Source organism: Suncus etruscus, chromosome 18, assembly GCF_024139225.1.
Source record: "Suncus etruscus isolate mSunEtr1 chromosome 18, mSunEtr1.pri.cur, whole genome shotgun sequence".
NCBI lineage: Eukaryota > Metazoa > Chordata > Mammalia > Eulipotyphla > Soricidae > Suncus > Suncus etruscus.
In genome coordinates this window covers 8,310,262-8,332,007 of record NC_064865.1, presented here as the reverse complement: position 1 = coordinate 8,332,007, position 21,746 = coordinate 8,310,262, and the positions used below count along the sequence as shown (strand labels likewise).

The 21,746-nt window shown below is 38.8% G+C and overlaps 1 protein-coding gene across 6 annotated transcripts in view; it reads right to left on the bottom strand.

The window, feature by feature from the left end:
• Positions 1 to 21,746, bottom strand: part of QKI (QKI, KH domain containing RNA binding) — a 151,741-nt gene that overhangs the window by 96,570 nt on the left and 33,425 nt on the right. For all 6 annotated transcript variants that reach the window (XR_007491294.1, XM_049765521.1, XM_049765522.1 and 3 more), the window contains exon 2: positions 13,486 to 13,628. Coding sequence is in view for 5 of the 6 variants with exons in the window: in XM_049765521.1 (XP_049621478.1) it covers positions 13,486 to 13,628 (143 nt within the window). In the remaining variant the exon portion in view is untranslated. The remainder of the gene's footprint in view (positions 1 to 13,485; positions 13,629 to 21,746) is intronic.

Genomic DNA, 21,746 nt, shown 5'->3' with positions numbered 1-21,746 from the left:
TTTATGGGATTAAGATTATTAATTGGGCCGGCTAGGTAGCATGGAGGTAAGGCATTTGCCTTCCATGCAGAAGGACGGTGGTTCGAATCCCAGCATATGGTCCCCCATGCCTGCCAGAGGCGATTTCTGAGCGTAGAGCCAGGAGTAATCCCTGAGCGCTGCCGGGTGTGACCAAAAAAAAACAAAAAAAAAACAAAAAAAAAACGATTATTAATTGGGCCGGAGAGATAGCATGAAGTTAAGGCATTTGCTTGCATGCAGAAGGATAGTGGTCCGAATCCTGGCATCCCATATGGTCCCTCGAGCCTGCCAGAAGCAATTTCTGAGCGTAGAGCCAGGAGTAACCAGCAGTTGTGCTGCCTAGTGTGACCCAAAACCCAAAAAAAAAAAAAAAAAAGATTTTTAATTAAGATTATTAAAATTATGGGAGCCAACACCCAAACAACTAAGCAACAGTTTGCATGTAGGGCAGATCGCTGCACATTTAATGGTATGCTGAAACTGGAGGATGCTCCACATCAGCCTGACATCGATGAAAGAAATGCACAGAATCCAGTCTTTAAATATAAGAATCTGATACCAACAATAGCTAACGTGTGAAAAAGTTTCACCGGGACCTTGAGAATGACTGGAGTTGGAGGGACTGGTATGCCTGGAACCCAGAGTCGGTCTTATGCCAATAAACTTCTGGGGTGAGGCCTTTTTGTAATCAGGTCAAGGATTTTTTTTTTCCACTTTCCCCATTTTTCTGGACCTATGCAAACAACGGCAATTGCCACTATCACACCTTTACTATATTATTTTACTCTTATCCTTTAAGGAAAAAAAATACAACTTACTGAACTTAAAAAACAAATGACTGTAGCAGAATGCCTGTCTCGAATACAGGCAGGGGATGGGAAGGGAAGAGGGGGTAATGTTACACTGGTGAAGGGGGGTGTTCTGGTTATGACTGTAACCCAACTATGATCATATTACTTAAATAAAAAATATAAAGAACAATAAAGATAAAAATAACAATAGTGACTAAAAAAAGACTATGGGAACTATTTTGCAAGGCCTTTTTGTAGTAGGCCTATAGATAGCACATCTTAGACTACATCATACTGGCACATGTAGGGAGCAGTACTATATGAGTACAGCAATTTGGACAGCAGATACTGTAAAGGAAAGAAAATATCCAGTTATAGCCAAAATATACATTTCTGGCATGTAAATGAAGATCAACCCTGGAAAATCTTCTTCCTCTGAATAGAAATATAACTTGAAGTCATTCAAAAGAAACTAAGAATGATGTTTTAGATCCTAAATAGGATACTTAGATTTCAATATCCTAAATACTTTTTTTAGAATAACAAGCACACCTTAAAATTGAAGTGGCTTAATCAATTAAAATAAAATTATGTGAGGCAGCAAGTTTTGACACAAGGACAATATGTTTGACAATGTGTGGTTCAAACTTAAAAAAATAAAATTTTATTTTACCTTTTGGGGAGGAGGATTAAGGAATACTCAACAGGATTCCAGGGGATCATACTAGGACCAGGGAAACATACTAGGGATAGCCAGATGCAAGGCATGCATCTTAATCCTCGTATTATGATCTCTTTGGCCCCAAACAAGAGCTACCTTTCAAGACTATTTTTTTGCTACTACCTTTCTGATGCAAACGTATAAACAATTTACACAATGTTCTCTAAAAATAATAAGTATTTTGTGCCAGAGCAATAGCACAGCAGGTAGAGTGCATGCCTTGCATGTGGCTAAAGGATTCAACTCCTGAAACCCTATATGGGGTTCCCCTCACCAGGAGTAATCCCTGAACAAAGAGCCAGGAGTAAGCCCTAAGCACAGTTGCATGTTGCCCAAAAACAAAGAAATAAAAATGAAAAACAAATTAAAGGGCCCGGAGAGATAGCACAGGGGTGTTTGCCTTGCAAGCAGCCGATCCAGGACCAAAGGTGGTTGGTTCGAATCCCGGTGTCCCATATGGTCCCCCGTGCCTGCCAGGGGCTATTTCTGAACAGACAGCCAGGAGTAACCCCTGAGCACCGCCGGGCGTGGCCCAAAAACCAAAAACCAAAAATAAATAAATAAATAAAGTAAATATTCTTTATTTTCTTTCCTCCGATACATTTCTTCCTTTCTTTTCCACCAAACATAATAAATTCTTCTCCATATAATGTTATGCCCACATGACTTCTGCAGTTTCCTTGTGTGTTCTTACATTCCTAGAGAAAGTTTTCTCCTCCAAATAAAGATCTAAGAGTGCCTTAACCCAAACCCTTCTAGTCTATTTTTACATGAAAAGCAATAATCTGTTTATCTCTTGGATGCCATCTCAGGAAGTCAGGAACTAGCTTCTGATCTTTTTCTTAAATCCACTGTGCCTCACAAAAAATATAACATAAAGAAAATAACTTTTATTCATATTGCTAGGTTATACAATTGGAAAATGTTGACAGAATCAGAGAGTGATTTTCCATTCTTGAGTCAGTAAAAAAAATGTAATCACGAGCTAAGTCATACGCAACACAGAACTTCAGACATTTCAGTAATTCTTCAACCCATAAGCCTGGTCAATGATGTTGTCAAAACAAATCAGTTATTATTTCCACTTTCTCAATAGAATCATGAAGGCAAAGAATGTCATTCACATTTCTTAAATGTTGAATATGCTGAAATGTTTATATTTATATATGAGTACAAGTTTCTATACCAAGCACCCTCTATGCATTGAACCATGAATTTCACACCAATGGAAGCTGTTATCATCATGCATATTCTTTTTTTATCATGCATATTCTTTTATATTACACTCTTGCCTAATACTATGCTATATAATAATAAATAGATTTTTTTTGTTTGTTTTTTTTTTGGGTCACACCGGCAGTGCTCAGAGGTTACTCCTGGCTTTACACTCAAAAATCACTACTGGCAGGCTCAGGGGACCATATGGGATGCCGGGATTTGAGCCATCTTCCTTCTGCATGAAAGGTAAACGCCCTACCTCCATGCAATCTCTATTACCCCTAAATAGATAATTATATAATAGAAGCTGTTTTATAAGCACCTTTCTTCAAAAGATTCTAAAAATATACTGTCATCAAAAACTCATGTTTTTCTTTCTTAATCATTAAATATATTTATTGCAAAATGCATCAAAATTATATTCAGGTGCAAGTTTAATTTAAGAGTTTTGGTCACCTCTACCCCAAAACTACTTTTACACAACCAACCCCTCCCTCCCTTTTCAGTTTTCTCTCAACTGACTTTTTCTAATCAGGACATACTTCTTAAAAATAAAATCCAGGACTGGGGTGATAGTGCAGCAATAGGGTGCTCGCCTTTCACGCAGCTGATCGAGGGCGGACCTCAGTTCGAACCCCGGTGTCCCATGTGATCCTCCAAGCCAGGAATGATTTCTGAGCTCATAGCCAGGAGTAAACCCCTGATCATCACTGGTGTGGCCCAAAAACAAAAAAATAAAATTACCTTAACTGAACCCTTTATATCAATGAAAAACCTTAAGTAATAATTTAAAATTTCAATGACAAATGCCTTAATACAAAAAAAAGAAAATATGATTCTCTGAATCAAGATGAACTTATAGACAAAAGATGAGTAAAGGGAATAAAATAAATAGTTCTAACATGTTATGAACAATGCCTGTGCTCTTTGAAATTTCTTAAGTTTCGCTGCATAAATACATATCGGGCTCATCAGCTGTCTTAAAATAAGTATCAGTACACTTTATGAGTACATCAAAGTGACTTGCTATAGGAACGGGAGATAGGTCGATGGGCTGCAGCCCATATTTGCATGCAGGAGCTTCAAGTTTAAACCTAAGCACCACAAGGGACAACCCACAAGCACCAAGCTATGCTGAGAGTAGCACCCCAAGCACCACTTGGCGTGACCCAAAAAAAAAAAAATTCTTTTAAAAATCAACTGTCAGGGGGCCGGAGAGATAGCACTGCGGTGTTTGCCTTGCAAGCAGCCAATCCAGGACCTAAGGTTGTTGATTCGAATCCCGGTGTATGGTCCCCAGTGCCTGCCAGGAGCTATTTCTGAGCAGACAGCCAGGAGTAACCCCTGAGCACCGCTGGGTATGGCCCAACCACCACCCCCCCCCCCAAAAAAAAGAAAAATCAACTGTCAGAAGCACAACTAACAACTTTCCTTTATATTACACTAACTCAATGTTAAGACATTGTTCTGATGATGTGAAGTCAGTTTACATAGGCTTTTAATTATTATTCAACTACTATATACAGTGCTTCTATCATCGCTTACACTTCTTTCCTCTGTAAAGTTAAATTATAAATATAAAACCTTTACCCCTCCCACGTTCTCAAAGCTTTGTGAACATTATCTGCCAGCTAGGCTATCTTAATCTTCACCTCTACATGTAACAAACAGGGGAATCTTAAGATTTCCTTTGATCTGTCTCCCTTTTTAGGCCCCCCATCCAGGTCTGTTTTCTGATTGCATCAACAGCAGTCATCAGACCTCTTCATGTTCCTTTGTAAGGGACCCTGTGCATTACAGGTCACATAAATTACTTGTGGAATGAAATGGTAAAAAAAAAAAAAAAAAAAAAAAAAATTGGGGCCAGAGCAGTGGTGCTGGAGGCAAGGTGCCTGCCTTGCAAGCTCTAGCCTAGGATGATCCCTGGCATCCCATATGGTTCCCCCAAGCCAGAGGCAATTTCTGAGCAGATAGCCCCAGGAGTAACCCCTGAGCGTCAAACGGGTGTGCGCCCCCCCCCCCAAGAAAGACAAAACAAACAAACAAACAAAAAAGAAATGGTAAGAAAATTTACTGTTCTATGACCAACTGGACAAGTTCTAATTCTAGCTTTGGAGGGGGGCTGTCTTAATATGTTCTTAAAATTATGGGGTGTTTTGGGGGGGGGGGGTCTTTTGTTTTTGGGCCACACCCAGTAACACTCAGGGGTTACTCCTGGCTTTGCGCTCAGAAATCGCTCCTGGCTTAGGAGACTATACGGGACACTGGTCCATTCTGGGTCAGCCACATGCAAGGCAAATGACCTACTATTGCTCTGTCCCCAGCATTAGATTTCTAACAGTCCCTCTGAGAAAGCTAATTATTTTAAAAATTGTTGGACAAGAGGCTTTGCACTGGCCTTCAATGAAACTGATCCTGGTTCAATCCTTGGTTACTCACGTGGTCCTCACAAGCACTAGTCAACTCCAAAGCATAATTAGGTATGGATTAAACCCTCCTCCCACCAAAAACAAACAAATATAAAGTGTCAAAACTTTGGACCAGAGTACAAAGCACTAAAGTGGAAGGCACTTACTTGCCTTGCACAAAGGGGAACAAACCTCGGTTCTATTCCCAGAACCACACATAGGTCGCAGGCACCATAGCACTACTGTGTGTAGAGTAAACCTGCCTCTTCCAAGATAAAATTATTCAACTTATTTAAAAGCTTAGGTTAAACAAATTTTTGCTTTCAGATTTTCATAAAATTTTTTTTTTTTTTTTTTTTTGGTTTTTGGGCCACACCCGTTTGACGCTCAGGGGTTACTCCTGGCTATGTGCTCAGAAATCGCCCCTGGCTTGGGGGGACCATATGGGACGCCGGGGGATCGAACCGCAGTCCGTTCCTTGGTAGCGCTTACAAGGCAGACACCTTATCTCTAGCGCCACCTTCCCGGCCCCTTCATAAATTTTTTTAAGAAATAATTTCCCTCAGTCTCCTTCAGGTGCTAGCTTATAAACTCCAATAGATTAGTACAGGGGCTGGAGCAATAGCACAATGGTAGGGCATCTGCCTTGCCGGGTTCAATCCCCAGCATCCCAAATGGTCCCCCAAGCTGCCAGGAGCAATTTCTGAGCACAGAGCCAAGAGTAACCCCTGAACATGGCCAAATATGGCCCAAAAAGAAACAAACAAACAACCCCCCCCCAAAAAAAAACCCACAATAGGTTAGTACATATTCTAAAACGTCACAATTTTACTTGTTGTCAAGCTAGAATCCTACAAACTGGAAGAGGAAAAATATTTCCCCTACTTACCACATGAGTTCCCTGCTTAGAACCAAATGTGACCTTAATGGCCCCCAAGCACTTGGCAGAGAAACATCAGATCACAGACCTGACTATTGAACTGTCTTCTAGCCTGGCAGGCCAAGTACCACCAGAAATACTGAAGCTCTGTTTACAAGGACCCTTCCACCATCACCCATAAAAACTGAAGTCAGGGAAAGATAAGTTCCTTTAAAAATTCTGGGAAATGCCTCATTCTAATTTTATTCTAGCATATTCTAAGCTGGGAAATCTAACTAGGTTCATGTAGAGTATACAATACAAGTAGTCTCTGTTTGAGCCAGGGCTTGTCAAGATCTAGAATTTACCTACCTCTTGGAAGAGCCTACAAGATCATTTCTCACAACTCAAAACTGATCAAAAAGGCAAATTTAATACCTATTACTACTCACTCACTGAAATGTTAGGTTTATTTTTTTCTCCTTATCACAGTCAATTCTATCATATATTATTAATTTTTTGTTTACTCTATCAAAGTCTATTCTATTTATACACCACGTATAAAATATTCCCATAGACTCAAATCTCTAGAAACTTTACCATTCAAATGATCAATTTGGTGACCTATGTATAACCTTAGTCTTTATGTCTGTCATTTTATCAATGTATGACACAAATTTATTTTTAAAAACTTAATGCATAACTTTTATCTTTCTCTTTCAAGTATAAAATTATGTTCTAGTTAATGGTCATAAAAAATACCATGCATTGGCTATTTTTAGTCTGCCAAACAATTCTATAACGTGGATCATTTTTTAGACAAGGAAACTGATCAAAAAGTTAATTCAAAAAAAAAAAAAGAGGAAGCATCTACTTAACCTTCAGTAAATATGCATCACAGGCCCCTTGTTTCACTGTGAGCTTTTGAAAGCTTAGTTTCTCAAGCTCAGCATTCCAGACACTTCGGGTGGTTTATAGTTCTTTGCCGGTTGGGATGCAGGGTGAGAAGTGGGTTAAATTACATTATAGAAAGTTTAGCAGCAACTCAGGCCTCTACACACAAGATGCCATTGGTACCCTCACTCCCACTTCAATTTTTGAAAACAAAATAAGTGTCAAAGGTCTTGGAAGGACATAGCAGTCTACAGTTGAGAATCAGTGAGTAATGGAATGCTCATGAACAGGACTAACAGCAAATAAATCAATGCTTGTTACTGTAACCCTTTGAGTTTTAGGGAGCTTCTTAGATAAAATATTACTATGGCAGCTACTGATGAAGAGGAGAGGGAGAAGCCCAAATACAGTCAGTCAGTGAAGGAAGGCCAGTACAGGAGAGAGACTACTATGTCTCCATGGTTCAAAACTTTCTATTTTCTTAAGAATGTGTCATGAGTTTTATTAACTGAATTAATATTCCCATCGCATTGTGCTTAGTATATAGTAGATATAAAATAAGTCTGCATTATTAATGAATATAAATATATAACTGATGAAGGTTGTAATACAATGTATGACTGTAATTCAATCCTGAACAACTTTATCTGTGAAAAACACCCTGTAGATGAACTATCTTGTAACAATGGTGTTTAAATAAGAGTTTTTAAATCGAATCTTAAAAGAGAATATACATATGAACTTTGTGAAACACTCTATATTCCAATGTGCTATGATGTGATCTCATTCTTCTCATCCCTGCATCCATCAGTGACTAAAAAACAAAGAGAGAGATAATACACAGCACAGCCTCATTTCTCAAACACTGTCTTCTGAGTGTTACCCAAATGCAAAACATTGCCTCCAACGTAACACTTACTTACATAAATACACTGGTGTGTGCAAATACAGAAAACAAGTTAAAAATAAGTTTAGCAGTATTTGAGAGTGAGACTATCCTGCAAATATGCACATAAATAAGTACTGTGCACCCACCACTTACTAAAACTACTTTAAGTAATGTGAACGTAGTTATAAAAGACAAAATCCCCACCTTTGATGAAGCTAAAAAGGTAGCCCTATTTAGCAGATAGATATTTCCCACAAGTTTTGCATGTATTGACTCATTAGGTACAAATGAGCCTGTAGCACACTTACTGTCTTCTTTACAGAAGACTGAAAACAATGAATGAAACACACAAATAATTTGCCCAAAGTGATCAAACAAGCACTAGAAGCATCCAAGGGTCAGATTGAGTCTATACTTTGGACTACTTTGTAATAAAGTCTTTTTTTAAGTTTTAATGACAAAAGTATTTTCAAGCCAAATCAGAAAAATTTACTCTCAAAGCAAGCTTATATTCAAACAAGGCAGGAGAGAAGCATCTATCATCTTTCTAAGATACATTAAGTATAAGGGAAAGAAGGAAAAACATGTAATCTATCATTTGCTTCATTGTGGCAAATATTTAATACATAATTCTGAAATACATCATCTCCCATACAAACAAAATATGACACAAATTTCTTTGTTTTAGTTTGCCTACTAGTATTTTTTTTGAAGTGAGATAATATTTCTAGTAAACAATACAAAGGCTACTATTTAAGGTATTAATCTGAAAGAAAAACTATGTGCAGATCCAATTTTTCTATATTTTTATTCTTTTCAAAGATGTTTACTTTTACAAAATGTGTGCCTGTGCATTAAAATCAAGGTGGATAATTACACGAAGGAATAAAATCGCTTAAACCTATCTCTCTCATAATTTTAGTTCAGAATTCTAACTAGGGCCAGCAAAGAAATAGAGGGGTTAAGGCACTGACTGGCCTTGCTGTGTAGATGACCAATTTATTCTAGTCGTCATAAATGCACCCCCATCCCAGGAGATGCCAAAAGTGATCCCAGAGCACAAAGCCAGGAGTAAGCCCTGACCACCAAAAAAAAAAACAGCAATAACAAAAGTTTTCCAAAACTTTGCTAAACATGTTGAAATGCCATTATGCATTCACAGTCCAAATCAAGATGCCTGACTCCAAACTCAACACTTTTATATCAGGGGCCAAAGAGGTGGAGCTAGAGGTAATGTGTCTGCCTTGCAAGCTCTAGCCTAGGATGAACCAAGGTTCGATCCCTGGCATCCCGTATGGTCCCCACAAGCCAGAGGCAATTTCTGAGCAGACAGCCCCAGGAGTAACCCCTGAGCGTCAAACGAGTGTAGCCCAAAGTAAAAAAAAAAAAAAAAAAACACTTTTAAATTAAATCTGTTGGGCCCTACCTCCCAAACAGCTGAAACTTGGCTCCTCCCTCAATTTTTCTGGTTCACACCCATTAGCCATGTTATTCCATCTGAATAAAGCCCTAGTACTATTCCTTTTTTTTTTTTTAATCTTTATTTAAGCATCATGATTCCAAGCACATTTGTAGTTGGGTTTTAAAAAAAAACCACCCCCATCACCAATGCCCTCCATCTCCCTCCTCAACTACCCCTTGCCAGTAATCAAGACAGGAATTCTATTTCTCTCCCTACCATTATCTTGGTAATTGTCAGTGTAGTTATTTCTCAACTCACCACTCTTTGTGGTAAGCTTCATATCATGGGCTGGTTCTTTCAGCACTCATCTCTATTATCTCTGGGTATTATTACAGTGATGTCTTTTACTTTTCTTAAAATCCATAGATGAGTGAGACTATTCTATGTCTATCTCTCTCTCTCCCTATGACTTATTTCACTCAACATAGTATTTTCCACGTCCATCATGTATAGGAAAATTTCATGGCGTCATTTTTTCTGACGGCTGCACAGTATTCCATTATATATATGTACTACATTTTCTTTAACCACTCATCTGTTATTGAGCATCTGGGTTGTTTCCAGATTCTGGCTATTGTAAATAGCACTGCAATGAATACAGGTGTGCAGAAAGGTCTAGTAGTAAACCTGATGTCCCTCACGTCCCATTATCCCATCTTATCAGTAAGTGTTATGATTCTACCTGCTGATCTACAGTTTTTATTTATTTTAAAGTCTTCATGTTCAAGTTGCTGCTCTCTGACCACCTGTCTAGGTGTCCCTGTGTCACCAGCATCCATATCCTTTCTTCACACCACAGCCACAACAGATTTTATGCAAACCCAAGTGAACACCTAGTGAGATTCTTTTCCCAGAATGGAACAGTGAAATTCAAGGCCCCACAGCTAAAGCTGATTTCATATTTTCCTGTGCATGCTCATCCCTCAGTCACCACACTCGCTTTGCTTTTCTACTTGCAAAGTTCATCCCTCAAAAGATATGCATGCCTACCTCCCAGGTCTCTGCTCAAACCTCTGTATTCCCTTCATCTTGTCAGATGTTTACTTTTCACACCTTTAAAAATGAACACTTCATACCAAGACCAGACAGTCAGATGTTCATTTGGTGGGACCCAAAAACCACACACACACAAAAAAAATCAGACCTGAATAAATGACAACAGAATTGATACCCAATCTACAACAAGCTGTACAAGAGGGGGAACAGTTGCACTAGCATTGTGGGGGGTAAAGGAGGAAGAAGTAGGGTGTATGCTTGGAAAAGGGGTGGAGGAAGGACAACACTGATGGTGGGACTGCCCCTCATCATTCGTTATAACTATGTGCCTTAAATATTACTGTAAAAGTTTGGCAACTCACTTTGACCACAATAAAAATTTTAAAAACAAATCAACACCTCAAGCACCACAGCCACTGTTTATCTAGCTTCCCTCACTCAACATTGCCACTGATATTGCCACTGAAACAAATGCCTGCTCCACAGGGGACACCCTGCTTAGCTCACCACCATCCTGCCTAGGTGAGCAGGTCTGAACATGTGTACATTCTCGGAAGGTGTGGATATTCCAAACACAGGGACAAGTCCCTAAAGTACCTGTCAGCAATCCTAAACTGACCATGAAAATCAATTTCAGTGGCAGAAGACAGACCCAACTATGATAAAAAGACACTCCCAGTGGACCCATCCTGTAAAATGCATCCCTCTGACTTTGTTAAGATGCCTAGAACACATTCTTTGAAATGATACAATATAGATTAATACTCTTCCTTGAAAAAAATAATTTTTTTCCTAGAAGTAGAAGGACCAGCAAGATCAAGGTTATGTTCTCTAACAAGGTCATATGATCTTAAGACTATTCTTTGAGGATATTAAAGAAAAGAAGAAAAGAAAAGAAAAGAAAAGAAAAGAAAAGAAAAGAAAAGAAAAGAAAAGAAAAGAAAAGAAAAGAAAAGAAAAGAAAAGAAAAGAAAAGAAAAGAAAAGAAAAGAAAAGAAAAGAAAAGAAAGCAGGCTCCACTAGGGATAGCTTCCCAAGTCACAAGGTTTTTTTTGAGTTTTTTGTTTTGTTTTGTTTTGTTTTCAATAAAAATCATCCCAGTACTAAGGGAAGTGCTCACAATAGTCCTCTCCAGACAAGGTTACTCTCAGAGCCCTAACTCATAGCAGACTGCTAAGAAATCTGACATTTGAAAATCAAATCTGAGAGCCACTAATGTCAAGTGAAGTGGCAAGCAACGCTTCCACTGAGAAGTCCCCAGATCCTACTACTGAGTTTTTCACTGTCCAAATTCCAACCCACTTTGCTTTTGTTCTCGCTCCTTTCGTTCTTTTCTTTCTTTCTTTTGTTGTTGTAATTGTTTTTCATTTTTGGGTCACACCCAGTGGCACCCAGGGGTTACTCCTGGCTCTCTGCTCAGAAATCGCTCCTGGCAGGCTCAGGGGACCATATGGGATGCCGGGATTCGAACCACTGTTGGTCCTGGGTCAGCCTCTAGCAAGGCAAACGCCCTACCGATGTGCTATCTCTCTGGCCCTTTGCTCCTTTCATTCTTTGGACGGACTAGAACCCATCTTCTAACAAGCTCTTTCTTTACCTACATAACACAGAACTGTTTATATATTTGTAACAAGGCAATTTTTTTTAATTTCTAAAGAATTATGTTCAGATATAACGGTGCAATAGCAAAGCTTTTCCCCTTTAACTGCAATGGAAAACTGTTAACTAGGGCTGGGAAGATTGCTCACAGGGAAGGGTATATGCTTTGTATAAAGAAATCCCCTATGTGATGCCATATGGTCCCCCCCAGGCACCATTGGTAGAGATCCTTAAGGATGACTAAGAATAAAACACTAAACACTACCAGTTATGGCCCCAAAACACAAAGACAATAAACTAACCAAAAAATTAATACAGGGGCCGGAGAGATAGCACAGCGGTAGGGCGTTTGCCTTGCAAGCGGCTGACCCAGGACCAACAGTGGTTTGAATTCTGGCATCCCAAGTGGTCCCCTGTGCCTATCAGGAGCGATTTCTTAGCACAGAGCCAGGAGTAACCCCTGAGCGCCACCAGCTGTAGCCCCAGAATCAAAATAAATAAATAATGCAATAAAAACTTAGATATTCATTCCCAAACTAATATATTACATTATCTAATATAAATTCCTTCTAATATTTACTTTAAAAAAGACCTTTGAAATCTACCCCCTCCCAAACCCACCCCACTCTCCTTTATTAACAGGTACTAGATATCTAATATATGTCAATATTACATATATTAGAATGCAACAATGAATATAAAACAGGTTCTTGTTTTAATTACATTATATTCTGCTTTGAGATATGGAGATAAAAATAAACTATCAAGAAAAAAATGCCAGATATTAAGTACTATTACAGAGAACTAGAGTTATGTACAACAATGAGTAAACAGATGGTTTTTAGATAAATGATCAATGGGGGTCACTTTGAAGTGATATCTAAGATAAAAATCTGACTGCCTTATGAATCAGCAAGCCAAGTGCGTAAAGATGGGTGCCCAGCTAACAAAGTCAGTTGAGCTCGACTTGACTTATAATCAAGACAGTCAATGTGACAACAGTGTCTGAAGAAAGAGCAAGAAATCAAGAGTTCTGAAAGACAGACAGGACCATATAGCATCGAAAGCCTTTCACCAAAGGCAAGAACCTTAGATGTATTTATAAAGCAACAAGTAGGTGTTAACTGATAGCAAAGATACTTACAAGATATTATGGAAAACAATGAAACACTGGACAAAGATGAAAAAAATTACCACCAGTAATTATCCTGAAACTGAAAGCTGAGATGCATCTTACTGCCATATCACCCAAGCTTTCATTTGATGGGACAGAATAATGGTCCCAGCTGTGGCTTCTCTGAGGTCAGATCAAAGTGAAATAGAAAGTTGGACTTTGTGCTCCCTAACATTGAGGGCAAAGGTTTTTCCAAAATTGTTGAATCAATATGAAACCATAAGCCAAGTCTTGACTGTGTACATTTCCAGAAGTGACAGAGTAACATTCAAATAAGACACAGTAGAATTTTTGCAATTATATGTCATATTATTCACACCTACAGAGCTGCACGTGAAAAAAATAAATAAAATGGCTAGCAATGCTTAAGGACTTATCACCCAGTATCTCTTCCTAAAGTAGGTAAAGCAGCGGAAAATGAGGAAAATGAATAAAAGAACCAAATATACTTACATCTGGATATTCTTTTACAGGCACATATAGTTTCTCTTGTAACTGAACAATAGGTCCCACCGCATCAGGCAACTCTGCACTCCTTTTCTCTGTACTGCCATTTAATGTGTCATTGTACATGTCTTTCCGTACTCTGCTAATTTCTGTCAAAAGTAAAAAATTTTAAATGTGTTAGACGAAAAAGGATATTCTTACTAATTCAAGAAAAAAATAAAGAGGGCAGGGGAGGATTTCAGAGATAAAGTGCCAAAACTCAAAGTTGTAAAAAACTATTGACCTATGCTACATTCTTAAGACTAAATCTGTTTTAAAATGACCATAACCTTAAAAATATTCCACCAGAAACCAACATCATACCAATCAAATCATCCACTACATTAAAATTCACTCCAATCCTAAGATTCTACCCACAATAATATAAACCTGCTATCTACCTAAATTTTTCCATGCCTAAACTAGGTAAGTCATTCCAAATGATCTTTCTCTCATAATAAAAATGCCTGTCAGACAAACTAATGCTAGAGCCTTTATACTTAAAAAAAAAAAAATCTGTCTGAAGGAGATTTAAACTGTAATTCTTTAGATCTGTGAGGTCTTTGGGAATAACCAGAGACGTTCAATAGATCCACATATAGCAAGTCCAGCAGAACTTTTAGTGTGAGCCACTATTTTAGTGGTTTAAGCTACAGAAATGTAAGAGCAGTCTTAAGGTAAGTACAGGAAAAGAAGGACTGAAAGAAACCAAAGAAAAGCAACATGAAAAAGCGGATAAAAAAAGCCTCAGGCCAAGAAGAAATGCAGGCAGACAGACCAACTAGGGGAAGAGAGGTGTCAAAAAGAGGAAACCATGACAGATTCAGGGGCCTATAGAGCAAGGATCAAATTACAGTGAAGGTACAGAAAGTACCACTGAGTCACTAGCGAATAGCAAAGCTTCAAAGAAAGATAAAACTACAATGGGTTAATTAATTTAGTATGAGTAAAGATACCCTAAGTCAATCATCTTACTCTTAAAAAGTAAATGATTATGAAAGATGCTAGGCATAAAATCATTTCTTTTAAAAATTGAAAGTATCTGAGAAATCAATTTTAATGATCAGCCTTACACAGAAATTAAGAATTAAACATTACAGCAGTCAAAGCGACAGTACTGCAGACAGGTTGCTTGGCCTTACATCCACTTAGCACAGATTCAATCCCTGGCACCCAATAGAGTCCCAACCACCACCACCACCACCACCACCACCACCACCACCACCACCACCACCACCACCAGGAGCAATCCCTAAGTGCAGAGTAAGGAATAAATCATCAGTACAACTGAATAGGACCCTCTGGGGAAAAATTAATAAATGCTACCACACAGACACTATTACTGCAGCAGACTGTCTATCATTGCATTATTATTACATTAGTTGAATACCTTTATAACCTCCTCTCCATTCAACAGATCCTGGTTTCTAAAACTATGGGTAGTGACCATGTATAGGAGTTACATAATTAAATGTGAGGATGACTTGTAAAATAAACTTATGATTTATTATCAACAAATGTTTGATTTATATACCTACACACCTGGGATTGTAAAATAAAAAAAGTCTTGAGCAATAAAGGTAAAAAGAAGGAAAAGTTTAAGAAGCCCTTAAAGATCATGCTGTATATGAGGTAAAGTCTTATACATGTTACTATTTCAAAATAAGCAGCGTTTTATTTATTTATTTATTTATTTATTTATTTATTTATTTATTTATTTATTTTGGTTTTTGGGTCACACCCGGCTGTGCTCAGGGGTTACTCCTGGCTATCTGCTCAGAAGTAGCGCCTGGCAGGCACGGGGGACCATATGGGACACCAGGATGTGAACCAACCACCTTAGGTCCTGGATTGGCTGCTTGCAAGGCAAACGCCGCTGTGCTATCTCTCCGGGCCCAGCAGCGTTTTATTTTTTAACTGTTATTTTGTGCCTTTCAAACAAGAAATTTCAATATATTCCTAAATGAAGAACTATCAAATATGAGTACACTTCAATTTCTTAAATAGTTTTTTAAATAAGTTAAATAAAATCCAACACACCAAAAATGCCTAATAGAGGTATTCTAATCTAGTTAGAGATAAGTGAAATACTGCAATATGATACATCTGCTTCAGTGATGGCAATAATCCATTTTTATAACAAATTTCTCCTTTAGATAGCAATTTGTCAAAGCTTCCAAATGTTTCTTTTAGAATCATGTGAATGTTTCAAACTCCAAAAAGGCATGAAAGTAGACTGTACAAGAGTTAAGGCCTATGACTTGCATATAGCAAAGCAGAGTCCAATTCCAAGTACCCACACCACAGAGCAGTGCACAGAGCTGCAAGTCAGGAAGCTGCCCAGTACTACTGAGTGCAGCCCTGGCAACTCCATTAGTGATACTGCTGCAGGATCCAGTGGCCCACGCGGTCTGGGCACCTGCACCACAGGGCAGAACATCACTGCATCCCTGAGTCTCACACTGAAACATCCAAAATCTGGGGCCAGAGCAGTGACACAAGCAGTAGGGCATCTGCCTTGCACGCCCTAACCTAGGATGGACCACAGTTCTATCCCCTGGTGTCGCATATGATCCCCCAAGCCAGGAGCGATTTCTGAGCACATAGCCAGGAGTAACCCCTGAGCATCACCGTGTATGTTCCAAAAACAAAAAACAAAATCACCCAAAATCGTTTTTAAAAAGGCACCTTTGATTTAACTACATTACAAGAACATTTTTTTTCTTAAAGTCCCCTTTTTTTTTAACTTTTAATAAAGTATATATTGGATGGAGCAATAGTTTAGTAGGTAGGGTGTTTGCAATGCACATGCCTGACCCAGGTCTGGTCCCCAGCATCCCATGTGCCCTGAGCCTGCCGAAAGTGATCTGTAAGTGCAGAACCAGGAGAGACCTTGAGTACTGGCCCAAAAGCAAAATAGGTTGAGGTACCATAGTTTACAGTATCAAAGTAACTGTTGTAAGTTTATTTTTAATATCTTTGAGTTTTATAAAACTCATAAAGATGTCTAGTATCAACGTGGTGGTTACCAGGGGAAAGAGAGCAATTCTCAAATCAAGCTTTCAGTGACCAATTGAAACAACACAATGTATTAAATTACAGCAAGTAATTAACAAAGGTACACTTAAAAATCTAATTAAAAGATTATATATGGGCCCGGAGAGATAGCACAGCGGTGTTTGCCTTGCAAGCAGCCGATCCAGGACCAAAGGTGGTTGGTTCGAATCCCAGTATCTCATACGCTCCCCCGTGCCTGCCAGGAGCTATTTCTGAGCAGACAGCCAGGAGTAACCCCTGAGCAACTCCGGGTGTGGCCCAAAACCAAAAAAAAAACCAAATATATATATATATATATATATATATATATATATATATATATATATATATATATATATATATATATCCTCTGTTAGTACAGGTCTTTATAGAAAGATATTTTCCTTTGAAATTGTCCTTCATAAACTACTCGATTTTTTTATGAAGTTGTATAACAATGACATAAAAACCTGCCGAAGGCATAAAAGAAAATTGAAAATAAAAACTACTTATTAATATAGATGCAAAAATGCTAAATGAAGACTCAAAACATCACATAAAAAAATAAAGTGCCAAGACTAAATAAAATGTATATCCATAAATGAGAGGGTTTGGGTTGGGTTGTTTTGTTGTTGGTTTTCTGTTTGGGGGCCACACTCAGCCATGCTTAAGGGGTACTCCTGTATTTGCACTCAAGAATCACTCTTCAGGGTGCTCAGAAGACCAGATGGGCTGCTGGGATACAAATCCTGGTTGTCATGTGTAAAGCAAGCACTCTACTCCCTGGGCTATAGCTAAGCCCCTTGAAACAGTTCTTTTAAATATGTAGGTAACTATATAAATCAAGAGACTTAGAAGGAAAATCTATTTTTTTGGGTATTCAATTGTATGGGGAAGACAAAAAAACAAGAATACACTATAGAGGCTAGAGAGATAGCATGAAGGTAGGGTGTTTGCCTTGCATGCAGAAGGACGGTGGTTCGAATCCTGGCATCCCATATGGTCCCCCCGAGCCTGCTAGGAGTGATTTCTGAGTGTAGAGCCAGGAGTAACCCCTGAACACTGGCAGGTGTGATCTCGCCCCCCCCAAAAAAGAATCCACTATAAATGAAAAAAAAAGAAATAAGACAAGTACATAAAATAGATGTAAGTTTTTTTTTTTGTTTGTTTGTTTGTTTTGGTTTTTGGGCCACACCTGGAGTTGCTCAGGGGTTACTCCTGGCTGTCTGCTCAGAAATAGCTCCTGGCAGGCACGGGGGACCATATGGGACACCGGGATTCGAACCAACCACCTTTGGTCCTGGATCGGCTGCTTGCAAGGCAAACGCCGCTGTGCTATTTCTCCGGGTCCATAAGTTTTTTTTGTTTTTTTTTTTTTTACAAAAAGCAATATTCCTATTCCTAATTAGATAGTATAATGGAAAGTTCTGTTTACCTATAAACATCTAAAAAACACACAAAAAATCATCTATATAATTCTATGGTAACTGAAAGCTTGGTAAGATGCTGTTATCCATTCTGTCTCCATCTCCTGGACTAGGATCTAGGAGAACAAATGAATGTTTCGTTTTGTTTTGTTTGGGGGGGGTTAGTTTCTTTTTTTGTTTTGTTTTTTGGGCCACACCCCTTTGATGCTCAGGGGTTACTCCTGTCAAAGCGCTCAGAAATCGCCCTGGCTTGGGGGGACCATATGGGACGCCGGGGGATTGAACCGTGGTCCTTCCTTGGCTAGCACTTGCAAGGCAGACACCTTACCTCTAGCGCCACCTCACCGGCCCCCAAATATATGTTTTTCAATTAAATATTGAGAATTTAGATAGATGGGCAGTGAAGAAAGCAACTATTTGATCAAAGAGATGATGGTACAGAAGGTACCTTTTACATGCAGCTGACCTATTCACTCGAGGGAGGGAGGGAGGGAAGGAGAGAGGGAGGGAGGGTGGGAGAGAGGGAAGGAGGGAACATATTTTGAGGTTTGGTTTTCAAACTTAATCTAGTTTCATTTGGGAACCAGAGAGTGAGAAGCTATAGAACCAGAAAGAGTGTTGGATCAAAGACTGTCCTACTACTGATGCAGAAGCTAGTTCCATCCCTCCTGAAGCAGCCATCTTTTGGAATCAGGAAGAGTGTCGAGAGAAAAGAAGGAAACTGACCATAGTATTGTAATGTTGGGAAATATGAGGCAAAAGAATAAGCAAAACATCATCATGAATCTTAGCTTCCTTCAGATTAAAATATTTCTCAGGGGTCAGAACGATGGCGCGGAGGGTTAAAGCCACCTGCCTTACTGGCGGCCAGCCTAGGATGGACCTTGGTTTGATCCCCTGGCGTCCTATATGGTCCCCCAAGCCAGGAGCGATTTCTGAGTGCATAGCCGGGAGTAACCCCTGAGCCATCACCAAGTGTGGCCCCAAAATAACAAAAACAAAAACAAAATATTTCTACCACATTTCAGTCCCTAAAATATTTCAATTTAATTATAGTATACAATTTATATGTAAGTTATATATACGAGTACTGATGGGAATAAAAAGAAGACTAAGATGTAATTCGAGTTCTCAAGGAATTTATGATCTATCTTAATCATTGTGGAAGCTGAGTAGTACTTTTATCAACTGTACTGTTCTAGCCAGGAAATCATTAGCACTTCTTGGCGTGTTCTTTATAACACCCAAGTCAGAACAGATTCTGATTTCTGTTTGAACAGTAACTGATTTGGGGTAAGTATCTTACTTAATCTCTTATGCCTATACTCATGTAATTAGTGACTAATAATACACAACTTAGTTTTCAGCCATGGAACACTTAAGGACCCCATATACTATTTAACTCCAAAATCCCATATTAAAAACAAAACAAACAAAAATTGTATCCAAAGCTTCGCTTTCCATATATCTGAGTACACTGCTAAAGTATCACAGAAAACAAATCACATGTTTGGTATTGATAATGCGCCGTGGTATTCACAGGTGTTTATTTATGAAATACAGGAAAGCACCATAATTAATATAGAGCGGGTTGGGGGAATAAGAGGGTCAAACTCTGGTGGAGGTTGTGGTATTAGAACATTTTCTACATGAAACCCTAATATTAACAATATTGTAACTCACCATGCCTAATTTTTTTCATGTCTTCCTTCAAAGGGAATGCTTTTTCTTTTTTCATGTTGAGCACCACATAATAATGATCAAATCATAAAACAAGTCTTCAAATAATTCAATCCATTATTTAATCATTCCATAAAAATTCCTATTACTAATCCCAATGTCAAGATAATTTTCTGAGACATTAAGTTCTTAAAATATATAATTTTGGGGGCCGGGAAAATGGCACTAAAGGTGTCTGCCTTGCAAGCGCTAGCATAGGACAGATAGCAGTTCGATCCCCTGCCGTCCCATATGGTCCCCCCAAGCCAGGTGCTATTTCTGAGCACATAGCCAGGAGTAGTCCCTGAGCGTCAAATGGGTGTGGCCCAAAAACCAAAAAAGATATATATTTATAAATTTTAATATACCAAAATCCTTCTTAAGAGTTCTCCCTATTCAACATTCTCAATTTCAAAATTATGCCAAAAGACTCATTTGCAACAGAATACAAGAGAAAATTTTACAAAATCTTGTAATGTTCTAGAATATCTATACATCACCTTATCAAAGCTATATATAAAGACACAGTTTTAGGTCTAAGAAGATGGCTGAAAAGGGACAAAGCAAATGCTATGAATACTGGATTCCTAGATTGGATCCCTAGAACTAAAAGATACCCCAAGTACCAATCCTGGAGTAATCCCTGAGTTACTCCTGACAAGAATCAAAAAAAAAAAAAAAACCAGGAACAGTGAGGTAGCAGAGGATGAGTGGCGTGACGACATGTACCCTTATCTGGTACAATCCTAGTTTCCACAAGCCCATCCCACCAAGAATCATCAAGAATAGCTCTGCTGGGCCTAAGTCCTCCAGAACAAGACAAATCCTCAGGTCCTCATTATACGACAGTGGCATTTTGGATAAGAGACACTGGAAGTGAACCCCAAGCCCTCTGAGAACCCCTCAGAAACTGCCATCTCCAGTGCCACCACCAAAAAGAAAGACTTAGCTTGCTTTAATTTTGTTTAAGTTGCTGTTAGTCACCATGATTACAATATTGTTAATGTATTAACAATACATAACAATGTTAAAAATAAAATCAATATCATTAATGCATGTAATACTCAAACATCATCCCCCTCCATCAGCATATCCACTTCTCTCCATTATCTCAGACCTCAAATCTCACTGCCTCCTTCCATGATAAAGTTGGTTCTGTAGACCAGTTCTCAGGACCTGCTGCCTTTGGCCAATTGCTGTTCCATTACTGTACTTATTTTCATATCCCACATGAGAGAGATCCTGCTATGTCTGACCTTCTCTTTTGGCTTCAGTCAGCTTAGCTCTCTGGTGCCATCCAGGTAAGGACAAACTGTTTTTGATTTGCTTCTAAGAGCACCAAAACTACTATTTTCTATATGCAGTGCTATGCCTACCATCACCAGTGTCAGGAACCTTTCATTGTTAGCCCTAGGCCCTTCTACTCAGCACATTTCTATACTCTCCATCACTTGCTTTATATTTATACCATGGTTCTTCTACCTTTGACATCCAGTGAATAGAACCTGTCAAAGACCATCTAAGATGGCAGGCCAGGAGTTGGTTTTCAATCTTTCCTTGCCTATGTACTGGCACTGGTCCCTGTGGTCACTCTTTCTCTATGTCTACGCCTCTTTTAAAATGCAAACCTGGGGCCGGAGTGATAACACAGCTGCAGACAGACGACCCTTGACAACCCGGGTTCAATCCCTGGCTTCCCATATGGTCCCCCAAACCTGCCAGGAGCAATCTCTAAGCACAGAGCCAGGAGTAACCTCTGAGCACCAACAAATGTAGCCCCAAAACCAAAAATAAATAAATAAATCACTTTTAAGATATAAAATAATAAAATAAAAACCCGTGGCTCCCTGATAATGGGTGTACAGACTTAAGAGTTCCACACACAGTCCCACTTGCATGGTGCTTAAAAGGAATTTCACTTTTTCTTGGCAAGCAGAATGCACTTGCTGACATGTGCTAAGTAAGCCAAGCTTCCACCACTATTTGTTTAGATTACTAGTAGAGAATTTACTTTTTTCCAGATTGCTTATTACTATCTATAGGCCT